The sequence below is a fragment of the Vitis vinifera genome, chromosome 7 (genome assembly GCF_030704535.1).
Source record: "Vitis vinifera cultivar Pinot Noir 40024 chromosome 7, ASM3070453v1".
Lineage (NCBI taxonomy): Eukaryota > Viridiplantae > Streptophyta > Magnoliopsida > Vitales > Vitaceae > Vitis > Vitis vinifera.
The window spans coordinates 21,882,994-21,907,254 of NC_081811.1; the positions used below are offsets into that span (position 1 = coordinate 21,882,994).

The following is a 24,261-nucleotide window of genomic DNA, read 5'->3' on the forward strand; positions in this document are numbered from 1 at the left end:
CATTTATTTAGAAATTTATTTTGATTCATCGTTATTAAGAAGGAAAGTGTAAGGTGGTAATTGTTTTTTTGACTTTTTGTTGAAAATAATTTAATTTTAAAAATTTAAATTGTTTGTTTTTTGATTTTTTCATGACTTATTATAAATTTTTTATTAAATAAAAAAATCAAAATATGTAATTTTTTCTAAATAAAAAAAATAACATATTATTTTTTTTTTATTTTTTAATACATAAAAAATATTGATATAAGATATATTAAAAAATAGAAATAACCCCAAATTTATTTACTTATTTCATTTTATTTATTAAATTAGAAATTAATTTATTTTAATAGATTAAAATGTGCACAATTGATTTATTACTTTGTTAATTATGGATATATTAAAATTTTCGATTAAAAATAAATAAAGAAAATAAAATAAAAAAGAGTAATAAATATATATAATTTAGTTATTTAATTATTTTTCATGTAAAAGATAGTCCCACAAAAAACACATAATTAATCAATTTCTTTGTTTAATTGTAAACATACTATATTTTTTTATTATTAAAATAACTAATGAAAAAAAATAAAAATGGATAATCAATGAATGAAATTTAGTTCTTTTTATTATTTTCATATAAAAAATAGTACTAAACAAGGTTTTCAATTTTTATTTTTTAAAATAGTTTTCATTTTTTAAATAAATGTTTTTTCAAAAAGAAAATATAAAAAATATAAATCATATTACTATTTTTTAGAAAGTATTTTTTAAAATAGCTTTCGAACATAATTTTTCTTTATTTATAATTTAAAATAGAAATAATGTTGATATTCAATTATTTATAAAAAAAAATTAAAATAATGAAAAATCCAAAATGTTAAAATAGAATTATTATGGTTGCATGAATAATGGTGTAATAAAGACAAAAAAAAAAGTTTATGTGAAAGGTCATTGGGTATTTTAGTCCATCACTATTTTATGTCCTTAAAAGGTAATGTATAGAAATTTAAAGGATATCTTGGTCTTTTAACATCTCATATCCTTTCCATCAATTATGGAAGTTATATGGACCAAATGTTAATTTTTGGGCCCAGCTGGGCCAAAACACAATTCTCCCTTCTTTTTTTTCTTTTTTTTTTTTTTTTTTTTTTTTTTTTTTTTTTTTTTTTTTTTTTTTTTTTTTTTGAGTTATCATTACTTTTATAGAGAGATGGTGGAAATGAGCAGCACGTCTTTCAAGTGACAAAAGCCCTTTCAAGTGAGTTTCAACGCCACCGCTTCTCCTCTCTCCAACTGCCAACACACACCCAAAGCCTCCGCCCTACACCTCGTTTGGACCGCTAATAATTTCCTTTCTCTCTTCCTATATCCTCTCCCCCTGCTGTTTCCATCAGCTTCAGCTTCACCCCAGTAGAACTCCATGGACAAATACCCCGCTCAAAAAGACGACGTTTTCCCATCTCTCAATCTCCACCCTTCCTACAGTTCCGACGACGGCAGCAATCGCACCCCCAAATTCTTCGACCGCTTCTACGACTCCTCCTCCGACGATGACTTCTGCCCCTCCTCCTCGGCCGCAGCCCCATCCATCTCCGAGGGCGTCGAGAACGCCGGAAGACGTCTCGACTACATGATCCAGTTCTTGGAGCGCAAGCTCTCCTCTCCCGACCACGACAGGACTCGCGCTCTCCCCGAATTTGTAGGTAAGGGCGGCGGCACCGGAATGTTCAAGGTCCCTGTTCATGTCTCCGTGCATCCAGGTCGGCCGCCTAGTCTGGAGGTGAGGCCGCACCCGCTGAGGGAAACGCAGATTGGGTGTTTTCTGAGGAGTGTTGTGTGCACGGAGTCGCAGTTGTGGGCGGGCCAAGAATGCGGAGTTAGGGTTTGGAATTTCTCGGATTTGTATGGATCAGCGTGTGGAGCTGGGGGAGTGACGAGGAGCGGGGATGAGGAAACGGCCCCGTTTTGTGAATCGGTGCAGACCCCGGCTGCGATCTGTTTGGTTGTGGATGAGGCGAATAGGTTGGTGTGGAGTGGGCACAAGGACGGCAAGGTCCGAGCTTGGAAGATGGATCAGCGTTTGGGTGATGCTCCTTTTACAGAATGTCTGGCTTGGCTTGCTCATCGTACTCCAGTTCTTTCACTCGTTATGACGTCTTATGGTGAGCTCCAAGTTCCCAAAATTCACTGTTTGAGTGGCAGGAAAATTATAGAGAAATGAAAGGAATCCCCCAAAATTTAGAATGATTTGAAAGCTGAATTAAGTAATCAACACCCTTTTGCATTTTGGTTGGTGCAAATTGAAGGAGAAAGAACAAAACCTTGGAGTTTCAGATTTGCTAAGCTGAGTATTTGAGGGACCAGTGAAAGATTTTTTTTTTTTTTTTAATAGACAAAAGCAAGAAGGGGCGCACCCAACGTACAGGCAGTATACACAAAGAAAACAACCCAGCACCAGAAAGAAAGAAGAAACCTAGAAAATAGCAAGACTAGCCACAATAAAGAGAGTCCAAAAAATTCAGATGAGAGGGGATCTTCAAATCCAGCAACTGTTTGGACCACTCCACAAAGGATCTGAAAAAGAGAACCCTCAGCCTTTGGTCCAATAATTCATCATCTTTGAAAATCCTTCAGTTGCGCTCTTCCCAAATACACCAAAATAAGCAAATCAGAGCCAACCGCCAAATTGTTATTTTCTTCTTCCCCAGTCCCTTGAATTTCAATTATAGGAGAAGATTTTTCATTGAAACCAGGAACACCCAAACCAACCCAAAAGTTGTTAACAACAAGGTTCAAAGCTATCTTGGCCTATCACAATGAATCAAAATATGTCAGCCGACTCTTCACTATCTTTACAAAGAATACATCTATTAACCAACGGTCATCCTCTCTTCATCAACATATCTACAGTTAATATCTTTCTCCACACTGCTTCCTAAGCAAAAAAACGAGTTTTGAGAGGAGCACTTGATCCCTAAACCTCTTTAGCTAGAAATAAAAGATTGTTCTTAACCCTTAGAGAGCAATCTTCTATACTTTCCCTTCCCATCATTTTTCCAAATTAAAGTGTCTTCCCCTTCTTGCACTTTTGAAGAAGTGGTGTGTTCCAAAGACTGAGACACCTCCTTTAACTCCCAATCTTGGAAGAGTCTTCCAAAAGAAACCTCCCAATATCCACCTCCACCCCCTCCCTTTCCCCATACATCTACTACTATTGCATTCTTGTGGGAAGACAACCTGAAAAGAGTTGGGTAAACATCCTTCAACTTAATCCCCCCAACCCAACTATCCCACCAAAATCTTGTGCGTTTACCATTTTCAATGTGGATGCTGGTTATAAAAGTGAACTTTTCAGTCTTTTCTAATGTATTTCCAAAGACTTAGCCTGTAACAATTCCTCACCTCTCTTGTGATCCAACCCCCCTCCACCTCCCCAAATTTTCCAAGAATGACTTTTCTCCAAAGACTTTCCCTTTCAAGGGAGAATCTCCATAACCATTTGCCTAAGAAGGCTTGATTAAGACCCTCCAAGTGCCTTAGCCCCAATCCTCCATGTTTCTTATTCTTACAAACCTCCACCCAATTTACCAAGTGAAACTTCCTCCTCTCTTCTGTATCCCTCCACAAAAGTTCCTTTGAATTCTCTCTAACTTGGTTCACTTTCTTAGGGATTACAAAGAACGGCATAAAATAGATTGGGAGGCTTGAGAGAGTACTCTTAATAAGGACAAGTCTATCTCCTTTGGATAGGTACTGTTTTTTCCATGCAACCAATTTCCTCTTGAATCTCTCCTCTATTACATCCCAAACACCTATTGATCTATGAGGGGCTCCAAAGGGTAAATGTAGATAAGAAGTAGGAAATCTACCCACATTGCACCCGAATAGGACAACTGCTTTGTCCACATCCTCCATGCCCCCTACTGGAATGGTTTCACTTTTTTGAAAATTTATCTTGAATCTTGAAACCAACTCGAAACAAGTGACAATTCACTTCCAATATTTTAGTTGATCTTCATCATCCTTGCAAAAGAGGAGAGTATTGTCTGTGAATAATAAGTGAGAAACTTGAACCCTTTCTCCCCCTCTACCTTCTATCTTAACAACCCTAATAAAATCTCCCTCGTCAGCCTTAGCAATTTATCTGCTGAATGCTTCCATAATCAAAACGAACAGGTAAGGTGAGAATGGGTCCTCCTGCCTTAGCCCCTTATTCATCAAGAATTTTTTTTTGGGAGTGTCATTAAATAAAACAACCATTCTTATAGTAGAAATGCAATAGAGGATCCACTATCTCCATTTGGGGCTAAAACCCATCTTCTCTAAAACCGAAAGAAGAAATTTCCAGTTTACATTGTCGTAAGCTTTTTCTATGTCCAGCTTGTAGACCAGCCTCGCATTAGACCTTCATTTCCACGAGTCAATCACCTCATTTGTTACCAAGGCTACATCCAAAATCTGTCTACCTCCCACAAATGCATTTTGGCTGTTCGATACCATTTTGCTAATCACCTTCTTCAGTCTATTAGTTAGGACTTTTGCAAGAATTTTGTAGAGACTCCCTACAAGACTAATTGACCTGAAATCTTGTATGTCACCTGCCCCTCCCTTCTTCGGGATGAGTACTAAAAAATTTGCGTTCAGGCTGCTAACTACAACATTATGCAAATGGAATTCCTCTAATACCTGCATCACTTCCCCACTTACTATAGACCAGAAAAACTTCCAAAAAGCCAACGAGAACCCATCCGTCCTTGGCGCCTTATCATCCCCCAATCCTGACATTGCTTTGGTCACCTCCTCTTCTAAAATTGGGCCCTCCAATCCCTCATAATCCATGTTGTCGATTCTCATCAATAACTTTGAAGCCACAACAGGTCTTCTCGCTTGGGGTTCTTCAAACATAGCTTTGAAGTAGGAGCCAATCCCCTCTTAAAGCTCCTCTTTTTCCAAGCGAATCGCCTTAACGGTAAGGCTGCTGATAAAATTTCCTCTTCTCCTTTCATTAGCCATGCGATGAAAAAACCTGGTGTTATTATCCCCTTTCTTCAGCTAGAGGGCCCTTGATTTCTGCTTCCAAGAGGTCTCTTCTAGGATGGCTAAATGACTATACTCATCTTTTGTTGACCTTTGGCTTCTCCTATCCTCTTTAGAGAGGGGTCTTAGCCTTTCTACATTATCCTAGTAGTTTATCTGCTCTAAAGCAGCATCCTTTCTAGCTGAATCATTACCAAGGACATCTTTATTCCACTTCTTTATGTCGATTTTCATAGCTTGTAATTTCTTGGCAAGCACAAAGCTAGGACCCGTGAAAGATTCCGGAGTTCTATTCTTCTTCTCCTTCAAATTTTGGGCAATTGAACAAAGAATAAATGATTTCTCAAAGCTCAAGGGGTCTGAGGCAAGGGGACCCCCTATCCCCTTACCTGTTCGTGATAGCTATGGAGGTGTTTAGTTGCTTAATGAGAAGGGCCATCAGTGGGGGCTTTCTATCTGGATGGAGGATTAGAGGCAGGGGTGGAGAAGGGATTATGATATCCCATTTGCTCTTTGCGGACGACACCTTGGTGTTTTGTGAGGAGTCCCAGGATCAGTTGACGTATCTAAGTTGGCTTCTCATGTGGTTTGAGGCTTGCTCAGGTTTGAAAGTTAACTTGGAGAAGAGTGAGCTTATTCCGGTGGGGAGGGTGACTGATATAGAGGATTTGGCTCTGGAGTTGGGTTGTAAGGTGGGGGGTCTGCCTTCCAGGTATTTGGGTTTGCCTTTGGGGGCACCTTTCAAATCAGAGGTGGTATGGGATTGTGTTGAAGAGAGGTTTAGGAAAAGGTTGGCTATGTGGAAGAGACAGTATATTTCCAAGGGGGGAAGACTCACCCTTATTCGGAGCACTCTTTCCAGTTTGCCGGTTTACTTCATGTCTCTTTTCCTTTTGCCCAGAAAAGTTAGGATGCGGTTGGAGAAGATTCAGAGGGACTTCCTGTGGGGGGGAGGTGCTCTTGAACAGAGGCCTCATCTGGTTAGGTGGACTCTGGTTTGCTTGGAAAAGAAGAAAGGTGGTTTGGGGGTAAGAAACTTAGCGTTGATGAATAAAGCTCTCTTAGGCAAGTGGAATTGGCGTTTTGCCACTGAAAGAGAGGTGTTGTGGAAGAAAGTGATCAGTCACAAACATGGTGTAGAGGAGGGGGGTTGGTGTACTCGGGCCGAAAGAGGGAGGCATGGTGTAGGGCTGTGGAAAGCTATTAGAAAGGAATGGTTGGGTATGTATAGCAGTTTAGCCTTCCGTGTGGGCAATGGTCGAAGAGTGAGATTCTGGAAGGATAAGTGGTGCGGAGATGAGCCTCTCTACGAATCCTTCCCCTCTCTTTTTGCCATTTCTCAGGCTAAAGACGCGTGGGTTTCGGAAGTGTGGAACCCAGATGGTGTAGGCGATGGTTGGACCCCTTTGTTCTCAAGGGCGCTTAATGATTGGGAAATTGAGATGATGGAACAGTTTATGCTTAAAATCCAAGCTTTTAGGGTGCAAAGGGTGAACGAGGACAAGATAGTGTGGACAACATCTAAAAGTGGTGTTTTCTCAGTCAAGTCGCTCTACGCTATTTTGGAGCCTGGTGGTTCAGCTATGTTCCCTTATGTTGGTATTTGGAAAGCGAGTGTGCCGCCAAAGGTTGCTTTTTTCGCGTGGGAAGCATCTTGGGGCAAAATCTTAACTCTAGACCAACTTCAGAGGAGGGGCTATTCTTTGGCAAATAGGTGTTTTCTTTGTCTTGCTGAAGCAGAAACGGTGGATCATCTTTTACTCCATTGTGTTATGACGAGGACATTGTGGAATCTTCTTTTTTCTCTCTTTGGTGTGGAGTGGGTTCTCTCTGGTACAGTTAAGGATACTCTCCTGGGGTGGCATGGAGCGTTTGTGGGGAAAATCCGTAAAAAGGCGTGGCAAATGGCCCCCTTATGTATATTTTGGTCAGTGTGGAAGGAAAGAAATTCGTTGGCTTTTGGGAACGAGGTGTTGTCAATCCAAAGGTTGAAACATTCTTTTGTATGTAATTTGTGGTCATGGGTGAGGATGTTTATAGTTTTGAGCCCGCGGTCTCTGGTTAGCTTTATTGAGTGGCTAGGCTTTTGTTATAGGTAGGGGTTTTGGCTCGCTTCCTTGGTGTAGTGTCGAGGGGCTGCTTTTGTATACTCTTTGTATACCTAGAGGACACTAGTTTGGTGTTTCCTCTTTCATTTTAATATACTTCACTTTACTTATCAAAAAAAAAAAAATTTCTCAAACTCAGCAGTGATAGTATGGAATACCATCATACACTAATTTAATCGTACATGATTTAGTTCTCAGCATTTTGCGCATTCACTCAAGTTTCTTTCAATCTCTTAGGTCTAACTAAGGGTGAGTCTTGGGCATGATTGATGCAGTCCAAAATCACGTAATGGTCTCTTTTGATTGTCAAGAAAACCGAGTAAGAGAAACCGAGTATTGGAGTTTCAGAATAGGTTGGCATTCATGATTTTTAAGCAATCAAATTGAGCAGACTTCATACTGAATCTAGGCTTGACATTTAAATGAGCTGGGCTTGATCAACAATCAACTCCACTGGGTCTTCCCTTTTTCTACAGTTCGTTAGAGGAGGGCAAGAGATGAAAAATCTGTGATTGCAGCATGTTGCAGATGGCTGATGTATCAATCACTTCCTTTCTGTACCTTTTAGTTAAAAGATAAAAAATATTTGAACTTTATCCAATCCACTTCCAGTCTTTCAAAACCACCACTTCTCTCTAAACACTTCTTGAAATGAGATGGCCAAATAAGCCAAGGTTGGACAGAAATGCCCAACATGTCCCTAGCTCAAGCCAAGCTCAATTCAGCTCTCTTGTCCTCCCCTGAAACAATTAAAATACTTGGCTTAGGTTATGACACCCCTAAATGTATGTATGAGACCCTTCAAGATATATGTCCACTTTGTGGTCTGATTTCTGTTGTCTGCCAGAGGCAAGTGGGGAAGGAAAAACGTGTACCTTCAGGATGCGTGGCCAAGTTGTTGTCTCAGCTAAAGACAAATCAAGGAAGGAAAATTAATAACATTGTTCTGTTTGGTGTTGTGGTTAGAATTTTATTTTTTCATAGTGTTTGTCCTAGGTCAAGTAGGAAGGCTTAATTAACATGAAAATAATCATTTGGTCCTTCATTTTTTGGCTAGAGAGACTCTTAAGTGGGCATGACTTCTTCATTGGAAGAAAGTGTAAGAAGGTCTGGAGAGCCTCCCCGGTGTATTTTTTTTGACTTTGTGGAAAGAAAGAAACTAAAGATCCTTTGAAAATGTGGTGCAATCGGCTCAATCATTGAAGAGCTCCTTTGTTAAAAGTTCATTGTTATGGGTTAGCATGTATGTAGCAGAAAGATAAATGTCTTAATCGATTTCGTAGATTGGGTGGGATCTAGAGGAGGGAGGAAGCACTTTTTTGTATTTTCCCGTTTCTGGGCTATACCTTTTGATTTCCCTTCATGGACAACCTATGTAGGTTGGTGTATAACTCCTTTTATTAACATATATCTTATTCTTGCTTACTTATCAAAAAACATGTAAAAGACCAAAAATTTAAAACCAGGGTACAGCGACTGGCAGTTTTATTGTCATGTTTCATGCCTGTCAATCATGAGTTCATAGGTCTCTTGGTACATCAAAATTCAACCAACTAACTATTGATTACTGACTTCATTATCTAATGCAATGGAAACATGGAACATAGTTTTGTCAAGATTTGAACTGCCTTCTGTAATTTGTTGGAGATTTTCTTCATTGCTGTATTCAAGAGTTTGGACAGCTGCTGGTTGTTTTTCAACTTTGTTCACTTTCTGATTTGTCTTTTGGCCTGATTTTTTTTTTTGCTTTCAAATACATGGAGGGAATACAGTAAGTTTTCGTCATAGCATGTTTATAACTACACTAATAGATTCTCATAAGCATGCATTTAGAAGTGAAGTGCCCTGCAAATTGAATGTCTTCATGTCATTTTATGTAGCTTTTAAAGGTAGAAATTCATAATCTTGAATGTCCAGCATTACAGAAAATGGTGGGCATTAATCATGTATATTTTGAGATATTATCTTTTCAATAAAACCTCAAATTGATTGAGGATCATCCATTTTAAGTATAGCTCCCATTCTCCTGAATGGTGTTGTTTTGGATGCTGAGAAGATGCTACATGAAATCAGAATGTGGCCTTTCAATTCTCAGGTGCATCAAAATATTCCCTAAAAGCTCTCTTCCTCAAACTTTTTTTGATGTGCATTTCTTTTAATGATCTCCTTTCTACTTCTATTGCATTTCAAAATTCCTATTCGGTTGATGAGATTGGATGAAAAGAAATAACTATAGATACTACACAATACATGTTCTTTCAGCTAACTAGGTTTTCTTACTGAATAAGGTAACTAGTGGACATCTGGTGCATGTTATGGGCACTAAATGGGTGAGCATTGCTGTCAAGAGGTGCTCCAAACAATATACAACTGGTTTACTGACAGCCTTCTTATTTAGCTGGATTATATCCAAAGCCTCTTACCTAAGATATAAAATATGGGGGAGAGAGGAAAGGGTACAACCTAGAATTTCTCAACTATAGGGCAATGTGGATCAAATTTGTCCCGTTACTGAGTTTGGAATTTGTTCTATTTGGTTGGTTCCTACAAACAAACTAGGACTTGCCTGAAAACTGTTCTGGCAGAGAATGCTATTATAATCATCCCTTAAAGGCAACATGCTTCTATTAACTATCCTATAAAGAAGGTAATAAGGGAGATATTTGGCTAAGAATCTTTTTTTTGATAGGTATACTTGGCCAAGAATCTAACTTTCTTGTATATCAAATTGCGGCTTCTCTTGTTTGCACTAATTTCTTTCTGCACTGTTTTCTTGACTCTATTTTACGTTGATCCAGGGGATTTATGGTCGGGATCTGAGGGCGGTGTTATTAAGATATGGCCATGGGAATCAATTGAAAAAGTATTTTCTCTAACGATGGAAGAAAGACATATGGCTGCTTTATTAGTAGAGAGGTCATTCATTGACCTTAGGAGCCAAGTAACTGTGAATGGGGTCTGTAACATTTTAGCTTCAGATGTAAAGTATATGATATCTGACAATTGTAGAGCGAAAGTCTGGAGTGCAGGGTATCAATCATTTGCCTTGTGGTATGTTTCACTCTGGATTTATACTTTTGAAAGTTTAGTGTTCCATCGTTGCATTGGCAAATTTATTTTTTAGGAACTGATTTTTCTATCGAGGAAATTGTACAAAGATGTATATCTAAACTTTTATCTTTCGAACTATTGCTTTGATCTGTTTAGAATGGTCCAAAACTTATTTTGTCGTGTTATTTGTACATTTTTCTGTCCAATCCATATATTATTTATTACATCCACAGTTTTATTGTTGAGTTGTTTTTGCAAAATCACTGCAGAATGTGTTTATCTAATGCATCTATATAAAATTTGATTTAAAAAAAAAAGAAAAAAAAGAAAGACATGTCTCTATATTTTAAATAACCCACAAGAAATTAGATTTCACATGAAAATTTTTGGATTCCACCACTGGCAATTAAAATTAGAGGATTTCCAAATTTCATGCAATTTGTGAAAGCTATAGTTTCTACTAAAGCTTCTTGGTGAATTTTGGTGCACATTAGAGGTTGGATGTTTAAATAACCCTGGAAACAAGAAATTAAATTTCATGTCATTCTAGATATGTGAATTTTCTACTTTATGTTGTAATATAACATTTCTAGATGTTTATAGCATTATAATTTCATACTTTTACTATGGAATTTTATGAGGAATTTATTTTGTGGATTCAATATTTAGGTTCGTTAGAAATTTAATAAATAAATATGTAATGGTGTATATGTTATCATATTGCATGTGATTGGATAACTTTTGATGCTTAACTACTTGTTTTTCCATTTTTTTTAGTTGTAATTAAGCATTTTGAGATGGTACGTCTCAATCCATGTCAATATTTTCATTCAGGTGAAAATAATAGTGTCGTCCAAGATGGTAGGTGTATAAGCCTCCTGCATACCACATGGTTTAGTAGGCTTATTTTGGATCTAGAGAATTTTTGTTTAATGCTGTTTTTCCAGAATTTTACTCCATTCCCATTGAGTTCTTGTTGGTGTATGCTTTGCTGGTCAGACCAGAATGAAAGACTAATATGAAATTTAGTACTTGCATGAAGGCATTTCTAATGGCATTTGAAGTACTGTTAGTGTTTGCTTAATAGGTTGCTTTTTCCTTGATAAAAATGCATTTCTATGTGCTGTATCTTCTATTTAATCACACTTGTCTGAATTCTCATAACAATTGTTAATGTAGGGATGCTCGTACAAGGGAGTTGCTCAAAGTGTTCAATGTTGATGGTCAGATGGAGAATCGAGTGGACATATCACCAGTGCAGGATCCTGCATTTGATGAGGAATGGAAGATGAAGTCTGTTTCGAGTTTGAAGAAGGATAAGCTTCAGGCTTCCTTTAGTTTTCTCCAACGCTCACGTAATGCTATAATGGGAGCAGCTGATGCTGTCCGTCGAGTTGCGGCAAAGGGGGCCTTTGGAGATGATAGTCGGAGAACTGAAGCTTTGGTCATGACAATAGATGGTATGATTTGGACTGGGTGTACAAGTGGCTTACTTGTGCAATGGGATGGAAATGGCAATCGTTTACAAGATTTTCATTACCATTCTTTTGCTGTTCAATGCTTTTGTACATTTGGGTCACGAATATGGGTGGGTTATGTTAGTGGCACAGTCCAGGTATTGGATCTTGAGGGTAATCTGCTTGGAGGATGGATAGCTCATGACAGTCCTGTGATAAATATGACTAGTGGTGCTGGTTATGTTTTCACCTTAGCTAATGATGGTGGTATACGTGGCTGGAACACCACATCTCCTGGACCTCTTGACAGCATATTGAGTTCAGAATTGGCTGGCAAAGAATTCTTATATACAAGGCTAGAAAATTTGAAAATATTAGCTGGTACATGGAATGTAGGACAAGGAAGAGCTTCCCATGATTCACTTATATCCTGGCTAGGTTCTGCATCCTCAGATGTTGGCATCATTGTTGTCGGGCTGCAAGAAGTGGAAATGGGTGCTGGTTTTCTTGCAATGTCTGCCGCAAAAGAAACTGTAAGGTTTTCTGACTTTCTTAGTCTGAATTTCTTTACAAATTTGAGGTTATTTTTCTTATTGACAGAACGTACCTTCACATTCTCAATATTTTTATTGCCCAAGTGACCTTATAAATTTCAGAAAAACTAACAAAACAACTTCTCATGCTCACACTCTGAAAATACATAGAACTGTTATTTGTTGCATGGTGTTCAATGGATTCTGTTGTTGGAAGTCCATGTTGTGTAAACATCCTTACATGACAATGACATTCAAGTGTAGAAGGGATCCTTCAGACACAAACAACCATGAAATTGACACTATCTTCATGGTGTTGCTAATTTTTAAAGCAAGTAAGTTTTAGAGAATATTCTGGAGGTCAATACAACTTTTGGATACAAAATTTGATGCACGCTAAGTCATAAAGATTCAAAATATTCATTGATGAATGTATAATCTGTAATAAGTGAAATACATGATCAATACTTGCATAAAATCATGAACCTCTCTAACTGTTTTGGTTGGAAACAAACTTTTGCCTGTACAAAAAAGTGCTCAAATTCAATTTTATGCTGAAACTTGGATTTGTAGAAATGTGCCATATATCCATTCTGCCATGCAGGATCAGTGGCAAATGCACAACTGAGGTTATATCCTCTTGATCAAACTACTGGAATAGTTGCTGATAAGTGCTATTGATAACTCCATCTTCATGTGGTTCTTATAGTCATGATTTTGGGTCTCTTGCCCAATACTGGGACATAGTGGTAACTACTGCTGATGCCTGTCCCTTGATCCAAACTTTATTTTTTTGGTAAGTAAGCAAATAAATATATTAACAATGCCTATCAAAAAGCGCACCAAAGTACAAAGGTAATTGTCTATTTGGCTATCGAAGCACCTTCTGTTTCTCTCCTTCTAGACAATCCAAAATATGCATGAAGGGGCAGTCTATTTGGCTTTTTTTTCTTCTCTTCCCCACAAAGTTCCCCTACCAACTTATGAGGGGTCCCTCTAACGGATCTAGCATTATTCATTCTACCCCAAATAAAGAGAAGACTAGCTGCCGTCAGGGATTGAAAAATCGGAAAATATTGGATATCGGGCGGCACCGAAACGATAATCGTCACCGATTATCGATCGACGGAAAAATCGGCCAAAAATCGGCAAAATCGCCGATATATCGGCGAAAAATCGGCGGAGAACCGAAAAATCGGCGAGTGGAGGCACACGCGGAGAAGACGGAGGTGGATGGAAAAAAATCGGCGATTAATCGGCAAAATCAGCGATATTTTCAAAAAATCGCCGATTTTTTCCAACTAGATTTCACCCGTGTAATTTAATTTTTTATAAAAAAAATTACAAAATAAAAATATTACCCTCTCATTGTAAGCATGAAAGGAAGGATTCCATGTTGGGCCTGTCTTATGACACAGCCCACATATCCACTCCAATTACTGTGGGCTTTTATTTCAGCCCGCAAGACCATGCCAAGACTTTGCTGAGGATGAATTTTATAGGAGTCATTTGACTCCTTGTTCCTCTCATTTTCCGATGTGGGATTGCTAAATATCAATGAAAAAAAACATAACAAAACTCCACCAAGTGGATTTGAACCTTGGACCAATCTTTTACTATAGTCCACCTAGGACACCACTAGGCTACATGTGTTTTGTTATCTAATATGCCAAACAAAACAATATATATTAGATTTTAAATTTTTTTATAATATTAAATAAAAATAATATAATATTTTTAAAAATTATGAAATTAGTTTAAATTTTCATTTTTTTATATATTCACATTTAAATATTATACATATTTCATTTAATAAAATTTAAAATATTAATATGATTTAATTTGATAATATCAAAGATATAAAATAATATTATTGATGTTTAATTTATTCATATATATTTTAAAATTTTTATAATTATTTTTAATTTTAATAATATATAAATTATATATTTATGACGTCACCGGTTCGATCATCGGTCCGGTTCTAAAAACATTGATTACACTTATAAAATAACTTTAACATGTATATTCTTGCTTATTTTTATCATTCTTTGGATTTTTCTAAGCATTCCCATCAATTTTGGATAATTTTTGTCTCATCGATATTTGATGAAAAATATCCACCGATATTTCTCCGATATTTCCGATATATCCGTAAAATCCAAGTACCGATATATCCGTATTTACCGATATTTCAATCCTTGGCTGCCGTAAGATTCCTGTTTTGGTACAATAAAGCAATGGATGATCCATTGATTCTTCCTCATTTTTACTTAGAGTGCATTTGTTCACTAAGATCCAACCCCTCTTTTTCATTTGATTTGTGGTGAGAATCCTACCCCAAACTGCCTCCTAGGTGAAACAACCTACTACCTCCTAGGTGAAACAACCTACTTTTGTTGGTACCAAGGGCTCCATATAATGTCTTTTGGAAATGGGTCATATATATATATATATATATATATATATATATTATTAACCAAGGAACCTTTCATGGCCAAGCTGTTAGGACTCTCCATGGGAACCCAAACCTTGGGGTGCTGACCATCCTGCAACAACTAACATTGAGTAAATTCAAGGTATCATCAGTGACAGGATTTGAACCCAAGACCATGTGCTACTTACTGAGACCACACTTCCCAATGTTCGTCCTGACCAATTAGGCTGCCTTGGTGAGTGCGAAATGGGTCATATCTCCTCGACATTAAAAAGGAATACATGAATTTTACTTAAAATCTGCCACTCTTGATCCCAACTAGATCACCCTATCTGCATAATTTCTTCTTACAACCTCTGATTGCAATCTTAAGAAGAAGTCCTCCATGCCTTCAAGCTCTCAACCGTGTAATTGTCTTACAAAACAAGGCCTCCAACAACCTCTTCCCCTGATTGCTCCCACATATTCGATACCCAAGCATCCTTTGTGAAATCTATAGCAAAAAGAGATGGAAAGAAATGGTCAAGGTTGACTATCCTCTCTACCTATCCTTTCAAAACTTAACCCTTCTTCCATTTCTCACAATAAAGCAAGATCTTCTTTTGACAACATCCCAACCTTTTCTAATTGCTTTCCATAGACTCACACCATGTTTATCTCTTCCCCCACCAAAACTTCACCCCCCTTCTTCTTCCTCTTTAACTTCCCTACAATAATCCATGTCTAAGAAGCTTCCCTTTCCATTGCAAACCTCTAAGTCTATTTACCAATCAGGGTCTTGTTGAGAGTAGCCAAATTTTGATGCCAAGACTACCACCTTTCTTCTTTGTGCATATGATTGACCAGTTAACAAGACTGGGCTTGTTATCTGATGTGCCCCTAATGGGAAATCTTTCTGAATCTTCTCTAACCTCAGACTTACTTTTCTAGGAATGGAAAACAGAGACATAATAAATTGGTAGGCTTGACAAAGTGCACTTGACTAAGGTTAATCTCCCTCTCTTTGATAGATATTGTCTTTTCCTTAATACAAGTCTCCTCTGGAATCTTTCTTCCACTAGATCCCACATTGAGGTGGTTTTAAAAGTTGATCCTAATGGAAGATCTAAATATGTAGTGGGCAACACCTCGATCTGAGAGCCTAACTCTAAAACTAACTCCCTTCACATTTGAGACTCCTTTGATTAGATTTAGTTTTTTTTTTTTTTTTTTTCCAAATTGATTCTTATCCTAAATATTGCTTCAAACCACCTTAAAATCCAACTTAAATTGATTCTCATAGAAGATGAGAGTGTCTTATATCCAAAACAAACAAGTAGCAAGAGAGATGGTCTTTGTGTCTTAAGCCCCTTGAGTTTTGAAAAAAGTTAGAAGGGATTCCATTAACAAGAACTCAGAATTTGATTGTCGAAATGCGTTATTTTATCCATCTTATCCGCTTCTGGCCAAAACCCATCACATGATCATAGGTCTTTTTGCTGCAGGACCACATATACTCTCAAAAGCCTAGGCTAATGTGAGGTAGAGGTAGCTTCACATATAAGACCTAACCAACGTTAGTAATCAGCCAATGTGAGACATCAAACTTCCGTCCATCTTTTGTTAAATATCCCCACTCAATTGTTGATGTCCACGTTAGAGAGCATAGGGTGAACCGGGCCAAATCTCACTCCAATACCAAATGATATGGGACCACGTACACTCTTACGAGCCTAAGCTAATAGGAGATAGAGGTAGTTTCACATAAAAGGTCCAACCAATGTTAGTAATCAATCAACGTGGGACATTGGACTTTTGTCCATCTTACATCACTTTTCGATATCAAACTTGCAGAGAACATCACTAGATGAGTTTTGTAGTTTAGAATCTACAACCTTGCTTGCAATGAGAACAACATCCAAAATATGTCTCCTCTCTACAAAGGCATGTTGAGACTTAAACAAACCTTTCCCAAACCTTCGTGATTCTGTTAGCTAGGACCTTTTCTAGAATCTTATACAAGCCTCCCACCAAGTAGATGATTTTTAGGGATTAACACTATAAATGTAGCATTAAGACTTTTTTTGAAACTTCCTTACTTGTAGAACTCTCTAAAGAATCCTATCAAAAAAAAAAAAAAAAATAGAACTCTCTGAAGAACCCCCATCGCTTCATGTTTCATAAATGTCCAACAATGGTGCTAAAAGGCCAAACATAAGCCATCTGACTCAAGGGCTTTATCCTCACACAAACTGGACAAAGCCATGAAGGGCTTCTCTTTGGAAAAAGGGTTCTCAAGATTCCTTGACTTGATGCTTTCCAGAAATTTAAAAGACAAGCCTTTGATGCTAGGATGCAAATCCCTTGACTAAGAAAGTAGTTATAGGCATTGGACACTCCTTCCTTATTGTCTAACTCCTTTATTAGCCAAACATGATTCACCTTAATTTTGGTCATGTGATTCTCCTTTATGCATTTGCCATCTTATGAAAAAAGCTAGTATTTCTATCCCATTTTTTCAACCATAGTTCTCTAGATTTCTATCTCGAACAAGATTCTTTCATTGTGGCCCACCTTATTGTAATCATCCAAGGCCTCTTTTCTAGCCTCAGATAGAACCCCTTTCCTCTCCTTTGCACTCCCTAAACCGATTTGCTCTAAGGCCCTTGCTTTTCTAACAAAGACATTTGCAAAAACATCCTTATTCCATATCTTTAGATCATTTTTCAGGGCTTTCAACTTATAAGCCATAATGTGGTAAAAAAAGCCCCTTGCCTTGTAACACATCCACTATTTTCTTTTACAAAGTCTATGAAACCCTTTGCATTCAACCACTTATTTTCAAGCCTAAAAAGGTTTTGCCTCTCCTCACACCAAACAAAATGTGAATATGATTCAACACAAGCCTTGGCAAAACTCTTTGAAGCAAATCATTGAAGTGGTCTTCCTAGCCTTGTGAAACTAAGAAATGATTCGACCTTGAAGCACGTTGATTGTTTAAGCCACCACACCAAACAAATGGACCCTTGATTTGTGAGGGATCTCTCTATCTCAACCCTTGGTTCCTATATAATATTTGAAAAGCTCCTCATTGTTGTTAACAATCTTCTGGAATTTCTCCTTTCGCTCGGGGAATCTAATAAGATTGAAGTCCCCCACTAGCACACACATAGACGCATAAACACACATCAATGATCATCCCATAACTCTTTTATGTTTCCTAAGTATACCCATAATTTTTCCTTTTGCTCCCATGGTTGGGCCATACACACTAGTAAATACCTAAACAAAATTATCTTTGCAATATTTGAACTGATAGGAAATATAGAAGATTCACACCTCCATCCCAGTTAACTCATGCACCATGTTGTCCCAACACACAACACCACCCCTAGTTGTCCCCCTTGCTTCCACCACCCCCCACTCTAGAAATCTGCCCACCCTTAGACTCCTCACTAATTGGGGTGACATATGGTGTATTTTTTGTTTCTTGTGAACAAACAATATCGACTGATTGAATCTTGCACTTTTCTAGATCATTTGCCCCTCTAACATTCCAAGACAAAATCCTTAACTTCATTGCCTCGCTAGTACTAAGTCCAACATGTAGGCCCATCACCCTTCTTTTGTCCCGCTTTCCCATTATAGTTAATTGAGCACTCCAACTTCTAAATCTCCCTCTCAGTCTCTGATGTTGTTGTTGATCACCTTTTTTTTTCTCTTTCTATTTCCTTTTTTAGATTCCATTTTCAAATAAGGCTTAGAATTTACATCTTGAACCCCTCCACCGACATCCTTAAAAATTTAATTTGTTGAACTCTGCTAATTTGCAAGTTGGCCAATTGTATAGAGAAACAACCCTTGAGGGGTTCTCACTTGACGTTCCCCTTTCATAGCATTCCTCTTCCCTAGATTCCTTTGCACCTGAGCAAATTTAGCTTCCTAGATAACTTTGAGAAAGATCCACCAAGCTCCTATCTCGCAAAATCAATCTTTCCCTTGATCCAAACTCATTGGATGCTTATAAGATTTCAATTCTCGCATGTGATGGATGCTGAAGGAGCTCTACAATTGATCTTAGGGTGGAATAATTCACCTAGTAAGGTTTGATGAAAGGGGGTCACTCTAATTTGTTGAGATGCAAAGCAACATTTCCACATTCATATGTTAACTCCACTTAGCCTCTTACCCTAAGGGTGCCTATACTACTTCCTCCACTCCTTCCAAGAGGCGATTTCCTAAGGATATGTCCTATGTTAAGGGTGTTTCTATGTTTCCCTCAGACGTGCCTAGTAGCGTAGTTACCAAAAGCTTCATGCTTGTTGAGTTAAGACTAGGGCTTAAAGAGCAAAGTATGTTCCTGGTGTACCTTATTGGTGGTTCATTGTGCTCTAGTATAAATAGATGCAATGGTCCAAGGGTTTTGGTTGGTAGTTAAATTTGGAGATTTAGCGAGTCAAGAATGGTCCAAATGCTAGCAAGGCCATTTTGGCCATTCATGGGAGAAACACTGTTGTCACAATGTTTCTTGCCAAGAAGGTCACTAGATCAAACTAATTACCATGAAAAGATTGTTGAGAATTGACCGCATATATGGTGCTATGATTTGCTGATGTTTTTATACCTTAGGTGGCTCTCATCTTGAAATTCCTTATAAATAGGGCAAGGGTTACATAACAAAATGGAACCTAAAACATCAAAAATTTGAAGGTCACTCTTTGATTTTTCTCCAAAATATTCTCCACTTGGGAGATCTTCTTGGGAAGTGATTGTCTTTTTTTCCAATCTTCTCGTCTCTCTTTCCATTAGGCTTTGCCCAAAATCTTAAACACATTACCATTTACATGATCTTAGGACTGCAATTTGGGAAGGGAGGAAGGACATGGAGGAGCGAGAAAGACCTAGAGAGAGAGTGTGTGAGAGAGATGGAGAAGAAAGTTGGGGCCAGGGTGGGAGCGGGGACGCATCGGGTTTCATCCAGCCAGGGGTTTGAAGAAGGAGTTTTGGGGTAGAATCGAAGACCTTTGAGGTCGAGATAGAGAGAAAAAAGGGTACAACGCAAATCTACATAGTTGAAAGAAAGGGAGATGTCTCCTCTTGGGTAAAGTTGGGACCGGCGAGTTTAGGGCCGCTGATGGAAGGCCTGGCTTTCTGCACCAAGGATACGAGGACCGGACATTGGGAGAAATTTTGGCAAGAGAATGGGAGAACCTTCTCTTTAACGCGCGGCGAAAACAAGGGGGGATGCTTCCTACGCCTGGATGTCACGGACCGGGAAAAGAAAAGATTCAGTATTTTTGTACCCAAAGGCAAAGGAACAAAAGGGGGTTGGGCCCTTCTGGTGGAGGCGTTGCATGAGATGGAGCCTGTTTCAGATGGACAGAAGAGACAGCAAGATAAGGAGAAGCTTTGGAGTCCCATGTTGGGAAAATCCTTCGTGGAGGTGGTGAAGCAGAATTGCAGAAGTGGAGAAGAGGTGGTGCGGGTGAAAATCGATAATAGGCCATCAGGTGTAAGATTGGAAAAACTGGCTCATTGCCTTGTTGGAAGCTGGGACCCAATGCTAGGAAGGGGTGAAGATCTAAGAAGCTGGGGGACCCAAATGTCAAAGTTGTGGGGCTTGAAGGGCAATTTAGGCCTGGCCAAATTGGAGGACGACAAGGCCCTATTGGAATTTGAGTTAAAAATAGAAGTTGAGAAAGCCCTAAAAGATGGTGCAATATCGGTCAGTGGCTTCGACGTGCGACTGGAGAAATGGAGCCATAGGACGGGATGTGTGATGGAAGAAGAGAAGAAGAGAGAGGCCTGGGTGAGAATACTTGGCCTACCCATCTCCTTATGGGATCGGGACATCCTCTGTAAGATAGGAGAGAGATGTGGGGGATTCTTGGACATCAATGCCAAAACGGAGAGGATGGAGGAGTTGCAGTGGGCTAGGATTCGGGTAAGGATTAAAGAAGAGAGAATCCCTAATATGGTAGACATATGGGTGGAGAACATGTGCTATTCTTTAGCCTTGTGGTGGGAAACCAGGCCGACGTTAAGACTGTTGCAGGCCGATGAAAAAGGAAAAACCCTCGCAGCAGCTGGAGAGGTAGAGGGTGAGGTTCAGTCACGCGAGGGCAAGCGCGTGATGGAGGTTGAAGGGGGCTCAAGGCTCGAGGATCAGACGCAGTTGGCAGATGGGATGTGGAGGCTGACAGCTGGAGCGGGGCAACCCATGGATTGTCCTAGCGGGATGAGTGGGTCGCACCTAGGGCTTCAGGGATTGGAGAGAATGTAGGGCGGGCCTTTAGCGATGGGCCTTTTGGAGAAGTCTCGTGGGCCTGAGGGCCTTACCCCTCACCCCCCTTTCTTGGATTACTTTGGGCCAAATGAGAGGGTGGATCTTAGATGGCCCAAAATTTGGAAGCCCAGGGAGGGTGTTGGATTGGTAGCCGAAGAAAGCCCATCGGTGGAGACTAGTTTCCAATCTAGTGTGGCCCAGATTGGTGGCCCAAGTCGCTCGAGGAACCCAGTCCCTGAAGATCCTCTGCTCTGGGAGAAGGATGACATGCGCAGGCTAAGCGAGGCTGAGTTCATCCAAAGAGAGAGATCGTTGACTGATCTCGCCTTGGCTGAGGAAGCGATGAGGTACGATAAGGTTTTCTTTCAATCCGATTGCCTGGTCTCTGGGACCCCTTCTCTTTCTTCTCCTTTTTTCGGTCGGACTCCAGTGGGGGAGTATTGCGACTTTTCTGGGGATGAAAAGGAGCGTGATGAGGGAGAAAATCCGCTTCAAATGCTCATGGGCACGAAGTCTCCTATGGGTGAGAATGCCGAATGTTGGGATTTGGTGGAGGTCAACAAAAGCAGAACTGAAGATAGTGGAAAGGAGATGGCCTTAGACCAAATAGTGCCACGTGCATCTAAGGCAGAGGGGGAGCTTAGCTGGGAAAAAAGTGATCTGGCCAAGTTCAACAATTTCTTGGGATTTTCGACAGAGGGTCTAGAAAAGGATATTATGGACTTCTTGGTTAAAATTCGTAAGAGAAGGGAAAGAGTTCATAGCAAAACCCTGTTGGAGAAATCTAAATTCGAGAGAGAACTGAGAAGATTAGAGTGTTCCATTAACTATGAAGGGGGGAAGAAGCAAAATGGTGGTGAGCAAGTAAGGGGGTGCCAGATTACGGAAGTTAAATGAAGCTACGACTCCTCAGTTGGAATGTTCGTGGAGCTAATGACAGCTCCAAGAGAAGGGTTATTAAGGCAGTGATCAAGAGTCAGAGGGTGGATCTTTTTTGTCTTCAGGAGACCAAAATGCAGTTATTATCGGAGGGTCTGGTGAGAAGTTTGGGCTCTGGTAGGTGGTCTAATTGGGTGGCCTTGGATGCCGTGGGCTCTGCAGGAGGGATGTTGGTTTGTTGGGATAAAAGGTCTCTGGAGGTGATGGAGACGGAGGTGGGGAAGTTTTCTGTATCTTGTAGGATTAGAAATGTGGAAAATGGGCTAACCTGGATTTTTACTGGTGTGTACGGGCCTTTTTCGAAAGGAGACAGAGAATGCTTGTGGGAAGAACTAGGGGCGATCAGAGGCTTGTGGGAAGATCTGTGGTGTTTAGGGGGTGACTTCAATGTCATCCTGTCCCATAGGGAAAGGAATAGACAGGGAAGGCTGATTGGCGCTATGAGAATTTTTGCCCAAACTGTTGATGAATTAGAACTGCTGGATCTCCCTATGCAAGGGGGTGCTTTCACTTGGAGTGGGGGTAGGAATAACCAATCCTGGGCTAGACTAGATAGGTTTCTGGTGACACAACAGTGGCTGGAGATGTTTAGTGGGATCGCCCAATGCAGACTGCAGAGACCCACTTCTGACCATTTTCCTATTATGTTGATGGGTGGTGGGTTGAGGAGAGGTCCTACACCGTTCAGATTTGAGAACATGTGGCTGAAAGTGGACGACTTTAAAGGTCTTCTCCGGGGATGGTGGCAGGGGATTGAGGTGAGAGGAAGGGCCAGTTTTAGGTTGGCCTCTAAGCTGAAGTTTTTAAAGCAAAAAATTAAAGCCTGGAATAGGGAGGTGTTTGGAAGGCTGGAAGTTAACAAAAATTCTGCCCTTCAACAAGTGGAATATTGGGATGGAGTGGAGAGCGAGAGGAGTCTGTCTATAGCCGAAACTGAGCAGAAAAAGGAAGCCAAGGATGCCTTCCACAAATGGGTGTTGTTGGAAGAAGTCCATTGGAGGCAGAAGTCAAGGGAGCTGTGGCTTAAGGAAGGGGATAGGAACACTGGCTACTTCCATCAAATGGCTAATGCCCATCGTAGGAACAATTCCCTGGACAGGATAATGATTAATGGGGAGTGGCTGATTGAGGACCAAGAGGTGAGGGAGGGGATTGTGAATGCCTTCCAGAATTTACTCTCAGAAGAGCCGGGGTGGAGAGTGGATATTGAGAGGCTGCATCTAAATCAACTTAATCCTCGGGAAGCTGAAGACTTGGAGATGCCTTTTACTGAGGAGGAAATTCACGGTGCCCTGATGGAGATGAGGGGAGATAAAGCTCCAGGCCCGGATGGATTCACAATGGCTTTTTGGCAAGAATGTTGGGAGTTTGTGAAGGAGGAGGTGGTGGATCTGTTCAAGGAATTCTTTGAGTATGGGTCTTTTTCCAAATGTCTCAACACTACCTTTCTGGTCCTTATCCCCAAGAAAGGAGGTGCTGAAGACTTAGGGGATTTCAGGCCCATTAGCTTGCTTGGGGGATTGTATAAACTCTTGGCCAAAGTCCTAGCGAATAGGCTAAAAAAGGTGCTTGATAGGGTCGTCTCAGTAGATCAAAATGCCTTTGTGAGAGGGAGACAAATTTTAGATGCGTCTCTAGTGGCTAATGAGGTGATTGATTACTGGCACAAAAGGAAAGAGAAAGGGTTGATTTGCAAGTTGGATATTGAAAAAGCCTATGATAGCATAAATTGAAAGTTTTTGATGAAGGTGCTTTGGAAGATGGGATTTGGGTCGCGTTGGAGGGATTGGATGTGGTGGTGCATTTCCACTGCTAAATTCTCCATCTTAATCAACGGGGTGCCTGCCGGTTTCTTTTCAAATTCAAAGGGGTTGAGGCAAGGAGATCCCCTTTCTCCGTATCTCTTCGTCTTGGGTATGGAAGTTCTTAGCACCCTTCTTAGACGGGCTGGTGAGGGGGGCTTTCTTTCCGGCTGTAGGCTTCGGGGGAGAGGGGGTGTGGAGCTGAATGTTTCTCACCTACTTTTTGCTGACGACACAATCATCTTCTGCAAAGCGGAAAGAGAGCAAGTAACCAATCTAAGCTAGATCTTGGCGTGGTTTGAGGCGGCTTCGGGCCTCAGAATTAATCTTGCTAAGAGTGCCCTAATTCCTGTTGGGCAAGTGGATGAGTTGGAGGAGCTGGCGGCTGAGCTAGGATGCAGATTGGGAGCTTTACCCACTGTTTATTTGGGGCTGCCCCTAGGAGCCCATCATAAAACCTCTTCTTCCTGGGATGGGGTGGAAGAGAGAATGAGAAGAAGACAAGCCCAGTGGAAAAGACAGTACATCTCGAAGGGGGGTAGAATTACTCTTATCAAGAGTACTTTGGCCAGCATACCCATCTACTTTCTATCCCTTATCCGCATCCCTAAGGCTGTTACAAAAAGGATTGAGAAAATCCAAAGAGA

General features: G+C 40.0%; 1 protein-coding gene across 4 annotated transcripts in view; it reads left to right on the forward strand.

Moving 5' to 3' along the window:
- Positions 1 to 1,204: 1,204 nt before the first annotated feature.
- LOC100253200 (type II inositol polyphosphate 5-phosphatase 15) overlaps positions 1,205 to 24,261 on the forward strand; it is a 38,614-nt gene continuing 15,557 nt past the window's right edge. For 3 of the 4 annotated variants that reach the window (XR_002029441.2, XM_010648156.3, XM_010648157.3), the window contains exons 1-3: positions 1,205 to 2,147; positions 9,929 to 10,181; positions 11,361 to 12,171. Coding sequence is in view for 3 of the 4 variants with exons in the window: in XM_010648156.3 (XP_010646458.1) it covers positions 1,406 to 2,147; positions 9,929 to 10,181; positions 11,361 to 12,171 (1,806 nt within the window). In the remaining variant the exon portion in view is untranslated. Of the gene's footprint in view, positions 7,010 to 9,928; positions 10,182 to 11,360; positions 12,172 to 24,261 lie in introns of all 4 variants that reach the window. The other variant, XM_059738394.1, reaches the window with a different exon arrangement.